The 13068-nt window shown below is 48.1% G+C and overlaps 2 protein-coding genes across 3 annotated transcripts; both read right to left on the bottom strand.

The window, feature by feature from the left end:
• Positions 1 to 4894: 4894 nt before the first annotated feature.
• Positions 4895 to 8652, bottom strand: LOC136551464 (histidine-containing phosphotransfer protein 2). Its single transcript, XM_066543012.1, has 6 exons — positions 8229 to 8652; positions 7986 to 8119; positions 7785 to 7853; positions 6464 to 6535; positions 6024 to 6096; positions 4895 to 5212 (listed from the first exon to the last, which is right to left on the bottom strand). Exons 1-6 carry the CDS (start codon positions 8286 to 8288, stop codon positions 5183 to 5185), a joined length of 438 nt encoding a protein of 145 aa, XP_066399109.1. The 5' UTR covers positions 8289 to 8652; the 3' UTR covers positions 4895 to 5182.
• Positions 8653 to 10766: 2114 nt separating this feature from the next.
• On the bottom strand, positions 10767 to 12463 carry LOC136551463 (cation/H(+) antiporter 16-like). Of its 2 annotated transcripts, none has more exons than XM_066543010.1 (2): positions 12147 to 12463; positions 10767 to 12049 (listed from the first exon to the last, which is right to left on the bottom strand). In XM_066543010.1, exons 1-2 carry the CDS (start codon positions 12384 to 12386, stop codon positions 10895 to 10897), a joined length of 1395 nt encoding a protein of 464 aa, XP_066399107.1. In that variant the 5' UTR covers positions 12387 to 12463; the 3' UTR covers positions 10767 to 10894. The 2 variants fall into 2 exon arrangements, with proteins under 2 accessions (XP_066399107.1, XP_066399108.1); XM_066543011.1 differs by having other exon boundaries at positions 10767 to 12065; positions 12147 to 12362.
• Between the last annotated feature and the right edge of the window lie 605 nt (positions 12464 to 13068).

Genomic DNA, 13068 nt, shown 5'->3' with positions numbered 1-13068 from the left:
ATTGTCATTAATCACCGAAACCCAACTAGGGGCCTAGATGCTTTCAGGTTGCTCTGAGGGCGCACGCTAGCTGGCGTCGAGCTCGCGTCGTCGGTACAGCGAGATCTCGGTCTGTTGTACCACCGCATGCTTGAGTAGCGTGCGAATCTCTCGATGGGCCCAACAATCCTCGGGTGTCGCGGGCTTTGGAAGCCCTTGGTGCAGCGATGTTCTGGCTTGCTCGGGTGAAGTGTGGGAGGGCTTCATCATCCTCGATGATCCTCCGGTTCACGTCACGGGCGACGGCACGCGCACACCACCGTCTCCGTGGCGCTCGATCTCTCACTCAAGCTCCACGCATTCCTGCTCAAGCTAGAGTCATTCTTCTTTGAGCTCTTGGTGCCCCACCCTCAGCTGCTCTACCCCTTGACCTCATCATTGAGGTTGTCTGTTGGGGTAGCCCCTCCCTCATGGATGCTTTCTATGTATCCCTCGAGAGTACCTACCATGAAACATTCTCGCAAGGGGTGATGGCCCCCCTGCTAGAGTCAAAGTCGGAGGGCGACTCTGATTCTCCTGCAAGAAGGTCGTGGAAAGATTCCATGATGTATTCGGTCATTCCCATGAACTTGTCGTTCGTAGGGGATAGGGGCATGCGCTACGCCACAAGTTGGCCAATAGTCTATACGGTGTTGCGCAGACCGAACAGGAGTGCTGTCGGGGTGCTTCGAATGAGGTATTCTAGGGAGAGCGGCTCTCCTTTGGCAAGTTGTGTCATGATGTTGGTGAACGAGAAGGTGAGGCGACGTAGGTCCTCCCGGGACTGACGGGGTCCCAGGAAGGCATCGAGCTGGCGCTCTAGCCTTCAGTAATCGAAGCCAAGGAGCTGGTCGCTCCCAGAGGCGTGGGCCTTTGGTGCGTGCAGCTGCAGCTCCTCAAGCGACTCGGCGATCACATTGAGGCTGGTGGAATGGAGAGCCTAGACAGCGGTGGGAACCTGCACCAACTCTCCCTCCGTCGTAACAATGAAGTCTAGGTTCTCAAAATGCATGTGCGCGCCTGGGACCCAGCTAACGTCGTGACTAGCCATCCAAGGCCTGATGTGGATGTCGAGACACGCAAAAAGCCCCTACCTAGCACGCCAACTGTCGGTGTTTTCGGACCACCGATGAGTAAATTTGTATTTGCGCGTCTGGCTCAGATGGTGTGCTCAGAGGACACAAGAGTTTATACTGGTTCGGGCGGAATGTCCCTACATCCAGTTCGCTGTTGCACATGGTACCGGCTCTTGGTTTGCAGTAGGGGTTACAAACAGGCGAGAGAGGGAGAGGATCCCAAGTCCCTGGTAGAAGGAGTGAACGGGTGCCGAGAGCTCGTTTGCCGCTTAGCCGTGTGCTCATGTCGTGCTCTTGTGTCCAGATCCCCCCCCCCCCTCTTTCATGGGGCGCCCTGCTTCACCTTTTATAGGCAAAGGGAAAGCGTAGGTTACATAGGAGGAAAATGAGAAGGACGAGAGAGAGAAGAAGGCTTCTAGGGTTGTCGGGTCTTTTTTCTCCTTCATGCGGGTCCCGCCGATCCTATAGATGTCAATAGGGACGGCTCCATGTCGTGGCCCTGTTCGTCACTGGCGCCATGCGCAGGCGTCATCTGCCGGTCATGGCGTTCCACTTCGTTCCGGCGGACGTCGTGGTGAACTGACACGCCTGTCAACGTCCATACGAGGATTAGGTAGAACAGCAATGGCACACCCGACACTGTTCTTGATGTGAATCCCCAGGTATGGCCTGTTATGACCACAGGTTACATCGAGGCGTGCCAGCCTCTTCCCTAGCATCAGAGTTTTGACCCAGGCCCATACGCTTGGACCTAGAGTGTTTGACGGCGGTATGGGTCCCCATCGGATGAGACGGAACCCGCGTCCTCGAGGTCGGGTGAGACGGAGCCCACGACCTTGGGCGAGACGGAAACCGCGTCCTTGGGGTCAGGCGAGACGAAGCCCGCGGCCTCGAGGTCGGGCAAGACGGAGCCCGCGGCCTTGGGCGAGACAGAACCCGCGTCCTTGGGGTTGGGCAAGACGGAGCCCGCACCCAAGGGGTCGGGCGAGACGGAGCCCACGGCCTCGAGGTCGAGCGAGACGGAGCCCGCGGCCTTGGGGTCGGACGAGACCTTTTAATACGTCTCGAGCCATCCGTGGAAGTCAGCGTACGTGGGCGCAAACTTCCTTGCTTTGGGTATCCTTAATACCAATACCCGACACATGGTGTTGGTATTATGGCAACTGCTAGCTTTGAAGAGTTCATTCATGCTTGTGTTTCATTGTGTTGTAACCAACCAGTTAAGTACTTGTCCCTGGCTCTCCAATCGCTAGCAGAAATGAAGTAGGGATCGTGCCGCAACAAACATATCAGTTGTTGGGAAGACCCTACAAACTACAAATACTCCATCGGTCTTAATAAGCAACAGGTAATGCATTCTCTAAACACGTCCATGCAGTAGTACTAGTGTTGAAAATAATTAAATATATTCTTTGAATTTTAAGGTGGTTACGCCTAATATATAGTAGGACTGAGGGAGTACTAACTTTGAATAGATTTAATTACTCCCTCCTTCCCATAAAGGGAGTTGTTCTATCAGTTGGGAGAGATATCAATGCATTTGGCAAATGATCAAATACCTCTATAAAAGTTAGTCTATAATGTCTTTTCTAGTGGAGTTAAATACATTGGCGTCTCTTAAACTTGTGGCTCTACACCACTTAGGTCCATGAACTTCCAAAATCATAATCTACCCCCCTAAGCTTGTTTAGTCATGCACCGTAGGTCTATAACCCCTAGAGGCACATTTAGGTCCATAAATCTGGCCTTGCAAGGGAAAGATGACCTAATTATGTGCATTTTCTGATCTTGCCAATCCCAATGGTGGATTAATTCGTTATCTATTTATATGCTGATACATGATAGAGAACTCGACTTCAAGCGTGCATGTCTTTTTTCTCATCAATCATCATGACGTTGTTATTATGACAACTACAAGTTGTGAAGCTAGCGTTCATTCATGCTTGTGTTGTATTGTAACCAACTAGTTAAGTACTTGTCCCTGACTCTCTAATGGCTAGTAGATATGATGTAGCAGTTGATGGGAAGACCCTACAAACTACAAATACTACTTCCTCCCTTCCTAATTATAAGACGTTTTGTTTTTTAGCTTTATTTTGCTATATACAATATGTCTATATACGTAGAAAAATAATGTATCTAGAAAAGTCAAAATGTTTTATAATTAAAACGGAGGGAGTAACTCTTATTAAATGTATATGCTTCTATGAAAGTACTCTTCAAGACAAATACATACACACGTGACTTTTTTGTGTTTTCAAACTCAATACTACTTCGACTGCTAACAACAAACAACAACAACAAAGCCTTTAATACTACTTCGACTGCTATGTTTTCTAAAACAAAAACAATATTCGACTGCTATCGACGGTCAAAGTTTTAGAAGCAGGAACAGATTTAGTCAGTATGCCGACTAATGATGACCCTATTCTACTAGTAATAAGCAACACTGCAACAGGTAATGCACAACAATCATGTACCACATCATTTCAACGGAATGGGGTTTAGTATGATGGAAAAATCCCAGCTAAACCTATACAAAATATTTTAAAACTAGCTAGCTAGATCAAGGAGTGGTAAAGCGGCTATATATTCAAATTCAAGCAGCAAATTGGAGGAAGCTGTGGGTTTTTTCAAGAACGTGCTTAGCACATATTTCATTAAGAAGAGATTAGAACGTGAGAAAGCTGTGCTGTGCATGACTGCAGCATTCCGGAAAAGGGCCACCTACTGCGCTTCAACTTCAAGCATCGTGTTGGCATGGATCAAATCGACTATTTGATCATTTTCGGCATCTGCCAGAGAGCAATATTCTTGGAGATCTGCATTCCTACCTGTCTCTTCACCATTTGTTCTTGTTCCCGGCAGCACCATCCTTCCTATCATTCTATCATGATAATAATACTATATGGTATCAGTCAATCAGCTGCTTCTATACTGGTATCATTTGCTTGCAACATCATACAAAGAACCAGTGCTACCCCACCCCCACACAGACACAGGTGCAGAGTGTTTTTGTCCCACAAGGATTGTCTCATCTCGAGAAGGAGAGCGCGAGAGAAATTAGACACACGTCAAGCACCACTTGGAAATTGGAATCCGGCATAGCAGGTCCGGGTGTCCAACACAGCATGAATACATTTGTGCAGAGAACAACTAGGACGTGATTGGTGGCCTGTATTGTATCCGGTCTGATATGATCTGATCCGGAGCATGCTGGAATCTGCAGTTTGGTTCCCTGCATGACTGCCACGGCCTGGTCGTCCGGATGCAAAACGCCTCGCCGAGCCAGGCTCCCGTTTCTCTCAAGCTTAGCTCGGACACGCGCAATGGCTTGTGCTGGAGAGAGCAAGTGCAGCAGCAGACAAACGAGCAAGCAACCAAACAACTGATGTGCTCATCCCACATATATTAATTCAATCAACCAAACATCACGATCTTGCATGCACTAGGTCTGTCCTACCTTGGTCAGGCTGGTAGGAGCAAGCCAGACTCTCCTCATCATCAAACCAAATCACACACCCTGGGTGTGCAGAGTCACATATCTCGAGTCGAGAGGGTATCCCTTCGAATCTGAAGCTCTCTGCAGGCTTCATAGTGGACCCCAGCTAAATGAAACAAAATGACTTTCTGTTTCTGTGATGTGACAGCATTCCCCAGATTTCAAATCCATCGCGTATGTGTACAAAGCAGCGAGCAATTTCAAATCCATCACATACGTGCACAACAGCCCAAGCAACATTTTCACAACTCAAACTCAGACAGCACAAAACGATTCAGATGAATCATACGTCGTCATATGTTTCCAAAACCCCAGAAATTCGCTCGCAGGGTTACCAGTTACCATTTACCAGCAGGAAACCGATAAAAGTTTTCATACGATGGTCGATGGCAATCCAACACAAACGGGTGGAGTAACAGGGACAACGTTAGACAGTCATTGTTATAGCTAACAGTTACAGGCTTGTGAGCCAACCTCAATAACGATGATTTCACACGATTGCGGGAATACAGCGAACATGGTCTGCATCTTCAAAGATACACTTATCATGTGAGATCACATGCAGCTACGCTCTTTCTGCTTCACTTTATTGTTGAGCCTGGATTTGCTGCTCAAGCTGCATCAAAAGATGATAATAGGTCAAGAATGCAAAACTGGAGCGCTAATATAAAGCTAATTAGCTGCGTACGAGCATTAATAATTTACATAGTTTTGCAAATGTGCTGCTATTATCTTATCAAGATAACTTGTAGAAATTCAATTTAAGCTGAAAAATTGAACACTTTTGGTCACTCAATGCTATACAGAAAAACTCGATCTACGGGGAAAGACCGCTCCCGCGGCATTGCTTTAAGAAACTTGTCGTGCATGGGCCAAGAAACACACTGAAGGCACCAGCTAGCGCCAAGGACACATGCTTGTGGGCATATGCATCTGGCTAAAAGCGAACTCAGGTAGTTATACGTATAACTCAAGAACACAGTTTACAGGGTGTCAGAACCAGGACATGAGGTGAGGAGCCTGCTTGGTAGTTTTGCTGGCTACTGTGTTGCCTCACCAAGTAAGAAGTTGGAGCACACAAGTTGTTTGGTTGGCAAGCAAGGATACCTAGATTTTTATGGTGTCAAGATTTTTCTTGCTGCTCTAGGTGAGCCAAATTGGCTAACCTGGATGGGCAAGGTTCTCGTGGCTTGTGCAAGCTAAGCAAAGCAAGGCAGCTGAGAAACCAAGCAGCCCCTGTGACCACTAGGCCACAGACCCGTTCGTGTTCATGTAAGCATAAAACAGTTCTGCTATACAAAATTCAAGAGTGAGCAAGGGCAGGGCTATTATTTTTGCCTTATCAAACATATGATCCATTTTCACTAAGTAGTTACCGGCTAGTAAAAACTTATAAGTAAAGTCGTGCAAGCATATATGGTATTTACCTGAAGCATAGTCTGAAATTTATTGCGCAGATCATAGAACTCATTTCTCACAACAGCCAATGCCATGATGCACCTGAAATTATGAAGATTAGTCATATTCACTAAAACTTGCAGAGATTGATAAAGAAAAACTCAATACATCTCAGTATTTAGTCACTGTATATAGTAAAATCAGAAATCTGGAACCAGCACAATTACATGAGAATAAGCAAGAATCAGCATGTTCAGATAATGAAAAAAGAGCAACTGATTTTCTTCTTACAAATATTAGTGACTAAAGATTTGGCGCAAGCTAAAGGTATATCATGCAAGACAAATTCGGCTAGCAGCCTAGGCACATGTATGAATTATGAAAAATTAAACAACATAGAGTCATAGAGAATGCGGACTAAAATCATGGTATGACATATATACTATAAGTCAAGTTGCTGAGTACTGACCCGTCTCTGTTCTTATCCTGACATAACTGACGAAACTGCATGCAAGTAAACTTCACTTTCTGAGCGCCAACACTGGAACAGGTGAAAAAATAACAGATCAGACAAATACCAGCAAAATGGTTCAGTTACAAGGATTCTGGAAAGCAATAAAGCCACCACATAACGACGAAATAATAAGTTTTAACTTTAAGGCTCAACTCCGCAGCAAGTTGACAACTTGACTTGCTTAATGTAGTAGTAACAATGGTCTGCCGTACCAGTTCTGGGTAAGCGTGATAAGAATTTTCTATAGCATGCCACAAACATGACAACAATTGCCAGTTCATCTGGTAAGCGCACAACCACTGAAGATGAGGCTCTGGGCTTGATGAACATAGTACCAATTTTATATTGGGAGGTTTGAGATATGATCCATCAATCCAAGATCCAATCTACATCAAAAGGTCATTGTTGCACGTGGCTCATAATTCCCAAGGCAGGAAAAACTGAAATGCTCTACAAGCAAGTAATGTTTAAGGCGTCCTACTGTCGTCATATTCCAGTTGGTGTAACTAGCATTTCAATATCTTACAATTTTGTATCACCATTTTACTTCAACAGTAACATGGGAAGTGGAAAGAATATTCAGAATTCCAGTGCAAAATGTTGAACAGAGTTGTATGATCCTCCTAGACATTAGCCTATGACAGCAGCCACAGAAAACAGCACGTCTACTCATCTAGGCACGTCTACTCATCTAGGCACAAGGCACAAATACATGGCATGCAGAGTCATCAAATGTGCGCGTCTAATGGTCTACATCTAGGCACGTCTAATGGTCTACATCATCAAAAGGTCAACGTTGCACGAGGCTCATAATTCCCAAGGCAGGAAAAACTGAGATGTTTTACCATGACAAGCAAGTGATGTTTAAGGCATCCTACTGTCGTCATATTCCAGTTAGTGAAACTACCATTTCAATAGCTTACAATTTTGTATCACCATTTTACTTGAACAGGTGTAACATGGGAAGCCGCAAGAATATTCAGAGTTACAGTTTGGATGATCCACCTAGCCATTAGCCTATGACAGCAGACACAGCACCAAACACTATAAATAAACAGTAGCACGTCTACTCATCTAGGCACAAGGCACAAATACATGGCACGCAGAGTTGTCAAGAGTGCACGTCTGCTAGTTTACATCTAGGCACGTACAGTCACACACACACGGACAGCTAGCACCGGGCTGAGGGGGCACACCGCACACAGAGAATCAAATCTTGCCACAAAAATAGAAAGTGCACAGAAATTGGGGTCAATATCAGACGTGGGGTGATCACCTGGCGCTGCTCCCTTTGAGCTGATGCACGTAGGCATCCACCTTATCAAAGTCCACGATGGGCTGCTCCCTGCAAGCAATGCAAATCCCAGAGCAGGGCAAGGGCAAGTCAATTGATCCTGTATGTCTGCATAGGGCAGACGGTAGGAATCGACAGCAACAACAATAAAGGACTGGGTAGTCAGGGAAGAAGAGGGCGTACAGCAGGGCGGCGAGCTCGGAGATGATCCTGTCGGCGTCGTCGCAGAAGAGGGTGACGACCTCGGCGACGAAGCCCGGCGTTCCCCCGTCTTCCTGCAGCATCTGCAGCTGCTGGAACTGGTCGTCCACCAGACCCTACACGACAACCGCGACATATACAGACACACACAAAAAAAAATCACTAAATCATTCATCCCAATTCGATCAATCAGCACGGGGGAACACAGAGAGAAGCCGGACTCACCGAGGCGAACATGGAGGAAAGGAGGGCGTTGAGCTGCTCCCTCAGAGCGGCGGCCGCCATGGCAGCTTGCTTGCTTCAGGAGCCGGAGCCGGGGGGCGGAGTGGGCGGCGGTGGTGGCGTAGGAACTAGGCAGAGCTGGGGAAGGAATCGAGGGGGTGGGGTGGGGTAGGTGAGTTGAATCCGATCCAAGCCGCGACGACCGCGATAGTGACGGGGGAATCTATTTATAAGCGCGGGCGCCGGTGAGGAGTGGTGGGGGATTGGATTCCTGAGCTGTGGCCACGGCGAGCCCCGCCGCCCTGCCCGTGCCCGGTGGTCGACTAGATGGATTCCTCCTTGCCTTCCCCTTCTGCTGCCGCGACGACTGTCGATGCTTCTTCTTTCCTTCCCTGATTTCCCTCTCTTCCTTCCCTTTATTTCCCTCTCCCCGTTTTCCTTTTTCTTTTTTTCTCGGGGTCTTCCTTTTTTTAAGCCCTTGGTTCGATGCGCCTGTACACGTGTACGGCTGCTGTGGCATGGACCATGTATAGAGGAAAAAAAGGAGCCGTTGGCTGATTTCCTATTCGGCGGTTTTTTGTGTGAATAGCATTGCTAGACTAGCTCCTTTTATATCTGATATATGGCTATATGGCAGGTTTTCATTTGAAGGATAAAATATAATTGCCATCATGGTGCCAATAAAATAGAAAGTTAGTACAACATGGTTATTCTATAATTTATACTTTATATTGTGAAAAATAAGATTTTATGTTTTATATATACGAAAAATAGGTTTGTGGTGCCAGTGAAACATCTTATGCCAAACAGTGTTTTTGACTCACACCAAATCAGCCAGCAGTAAATAATCCACGATCGTTTACGGCCTCCCGAACAAGCTGAATGCTTGTAAAACTTATCCACTATGTGTCAAAAAAAAAGAGTTTACATGAAGGCCTTACATCCTTAATATGCCAACAAAACATTAGGATCTAGTTTAGGCCTTTGTTTGGTATGGCTTATGCTTATCTTAAAATGGAGAAATTAGGAAAATCTATACTTTTATGGTTTCATCTTCTAGATAAAAATGGTTTTGAGTTCACCGATTTTCGTTTCTCAAGGCGTCGCGTGTGCATATCAAAAACACTACTGAAGAGGCCCTTAATGTTCATCATAAAATATTTGATCTGACTATGTGCCGGCTAAACTTTTTAATCCATAATTCAAAGATTTCCGTTTAAAGTTGATATGCGATATGTTAGCAACTTCTAGTCGTAGTTAATATTTTACCTAGAAAACATGGTCGCAATATACCAGCTAAAATCTTTTATGTTTTAGTTTAATGTCTGTCCTAACATATATACCGGCAAACTTTTAAACACCCTTAAATCAGTATCCTTCTTCATGTAATATGGTGTATTCTAGCATTAAAAAATTATACTTGAATATAAGGGATTTTAGAGGGCAAGAGTTATTTTTCATTAAATAGTCACGAAAATTTTGTATATATTATATCGATAGTTGTCATTTATCAACTAATTTTTATTAATCACGCTAATGATAACGTTAGATTAGAAAATAAAGTGAGATCACACATGTCTTTTGTGTTATCTCTTAATCTATCCTAAAATCTAGGATGTGGGGAGTACATGTCATTTGACAACTATTTTTATTAATGGGAAACACGTCATCCATGATATGCGTGAAATATTTTATATTCACCATAAAATACTATTGCCAGATTGCCCAGGCACATTCTTATGATACCTGGTTTCAAGTTGTCATACTCTAGAATGCCACATGCCATGCAACGCTAGGGAGACACCTTTGTGTTGTAGTTTAATGTGAGCCCATAAATCTTGATCAAATACATACCTTAGTAATTATGAAAACACCTATGGAATAACTTATCCCCCCAAAAAATTACCCAACCATGTTCACTTGATATTGTAGATGTTAATATAATTTTATATAACTTAGTTAAAATTAGACAGGTTTTATTTAGGATAAAGCGAAAACGACTTAAAGTTTGGAACGAGTGCGTAGAAAATACTATCAACATTTACAACTTCAAATAGATATAATATGAAAATATATTTCATAACAAATCTAATAATAATTCTTTGGTAACTATTTGGTTCGATAAATATTTGCATTTTTCATTTAGATTTAAAATGTTTTGACTGCCTAGAACTTACTTTCTCTGTCTCAAAATAAGTGTTGTTCTCGCTTCTCGAGGAACCAACCACTTTTTACTTTGACCAAATATATACAATAAAAATATTCATACTCATAGTCATAGTACATAATTAGTATCATTAGATAGGTCGTTGAATATATTTTCATAATAAACTTATTTAAATATATAAATATTATAAATATTTTTTTTATAAATCTAATTAAACTTAAGAAAGTTTGACCGGCACAAATATCATGCCAACACTTATTTTTGGGATGAGAGGAGTATGCTGTCGTTAAAAGTTTAAGAGTTAAATGCACCAGAGATCTATTAACTTGTGAGGAAGTTTCAGTTGAGTCCATCAAATTTCAAAGTGATTTTTTTCGGTCCATAAACTTTTAAAATGGTTCATTGCAGTCCATACCTATTTATTTAACCTTAAATTCAAAGTACATTTGTAGAAAACCCGTTCCCACACGCATGCAGTGCATGCATGGCTGGGTTTAGTGCTTTACTTGCTCGTGCCTTCCTCCACGTACGACCGGAGCACGAACGTCTCGTACCGCGCCCTGTCGTCCGCGCCGGCGGCGACGACCTCGCGCACCAGCTCCCGCGTCGCGGGCGCGCCGCAGCTCGGGTCCAGGCACCGCAGCACCAGGCACCGCGCGCCGTCGCCCACCGCCTCGTGGATGTAGCTGCTCCAGCACTCGCGGCAGTAGTAGTGCGCGCAGCCCGCCGAGATCATCTCGCCGGCGGAGCGGACGTCGAAGCATATGGCGCAGGTGAGCGGTCGGTCGTTGACCGCCGTGGCGGCATCACCCTGGTCCGCCGTCAGGCCCACGGCCTCGCGGATGCGCCGCTCGTCGGAGAACCACTCGTTCTCCAGCCGCTCGGGGTCCCACCGGCAGTGCCGCAGGAAGACGGCGGCCGTGCCCCCGGCGCCCGAGCCTGGCGATGGCGCCCCCGGCGAGCCGTGCTCCTGGCGTTCGTAGGTGGCGTGCAGGCCTATGATCTCGCCGGCGAAGCTACAGACGATGGTGGTGAAAAGCACGGCGACGAGGCGTGCCTCGCAGAGGAGGCCGCCCTCGGGGACGTCGCGCATGAGGCGCAGGATGGCTGGGCACGCCACGAAGGCCAAGAAGCCAATGAAGATGGCGGAGGTGAGGAGCGACAGGAAGCCGATCCGCTGGACCTTCTCCGATGGGCTGGACGCGAGGAGGTAGGACGTGATGCCCGCGATGGAGAAGGTGTTGGCGAAGTCACCGATGAGCGCGGCGGACATGGCGAGGCGGCCCAGCTTGGAGGACAGGAGGTTGAGGTCGCCCAGCGTGGTGCAGACGACGATGAAGGCCGAGAGCGACCACCACACGTTGAGGTTGGTGAGCATGAAGTTGGCCTTCCACGGCGCCGGCACGCGTGCCCCGACCGCGGCGGCGTACATGGTCAGGTGCGGCCCAACGGTGCCGAAGAAGGCGATGGCCACGGCCTTCTTCCCGGACTTGACGATCATGCCCAGGTACGTCTTCACGCCGATGACGAAGATCTGCAGCGCGAAGGCGTACGCGCCCACCGTGTTGAGCTGCACCCACCCCTCCGGCGTGGCGAAGAGCTCGCTGGCGTGCGGGAGCACCTGGCCGAGGAGCGACGGCCCGAGCAGCGCGCCGGCCTGTTGTGTGCACACGCTGCAATTAGCGCGTCGGCCGTGTACTACATCCAGTATTTGGCACGCATGCATCATGCAACGCAAGTACTCCTCTACGTACCACGATCTGGGAGATGACGAGGGGCACGTTGGCGCGGCTGAGTAGGGCGTGCACGCCGCGGGAGAGCGCGAAGACGGCGCAGACATGGTAGAGGAGGAGCGGGAAGTAGAACTTGAGCGGGTCGTCGCCGGTGAAGACGCCGGCGGAGGTGGCGACGGAGTTGAGTGGGAAGCAGAAGCGGCTCTTGTTGACGGTGACCTCCCCTTGCAGGTGCGGGGCGGGTGGTGCCTCACGCGACATGGGCGGCCGGGCCGAGGCTCGGGCTCGGGGAGGACGAATGCCAGGGAGGATGGGGCGCCGGGAACAACGAGGAAGAATTTTCCATGGCGCGCCGCGAATGCATGCAATGCAGAGATGGTGCGCGCGCCAAGGACGACTAGCACGGCACCGGGACGACGCATGGCATGGTTAAGCGATAAACGTGGACCGCCGGCCACGCCTTGTATTGTAGGTACACCATTACTCCTAATTCAGTATAGTTGCAGTGCAAGTAGGGGGTTCTGCCCATGCACAGCTGCCAGGGCTCGGGCGCCGGGGGCGTGGCTCGTCGGGCGACGACCGCCAGGAGCACGGCTCGCCGGGGGCGCGGCCGCCGTCTTCCTGCGGCACTGCCGGTGGGACCCCAAGCGGCTGGAGAACGAGTGGTTCTTCGACGAGCGGCGCATCCGCGAGGCCGTGGGCCTGATGGCGGACCAGGGTGACGCCGCCACGGCGGTCAACGACCGGCCGCTCACCTGCGCCATATGCTTCGACGTCCACTCCGTCGGCGAGATGATCTCGGCGGGCTGCGCGCACTACTGCTGCCGCGAGTGCTGGGGCGGCTACATCCACGAGGCAGTGGGCGACGGCGCGCGGTGCCTGGTGCTGCGGTGCCCGGACCCGAGCTGCGGCGTGCCCGTGACGCGGGAGCTGGTGCGCGAGG

The sequence above is a fragment of the Miscanthus floridulus genome, chromosome 4, assembly GCF_019320115.1.
Source record: "Miscanthus floridulus cultivar M001 chromosome 4, ASM1932011v1, whole genome shotgun sequence".
Taxonomy (NCBI): domain Eukaryota; kingdom Viridiplantae; phylum Streptophyta; class Magnoliopsida; order Poales; family Poaceae; genus Miscanthus; species Miscanthus floridulus.
This window is presented reverse-complemented; position numbering and strand designations above follow the sequence as displayed.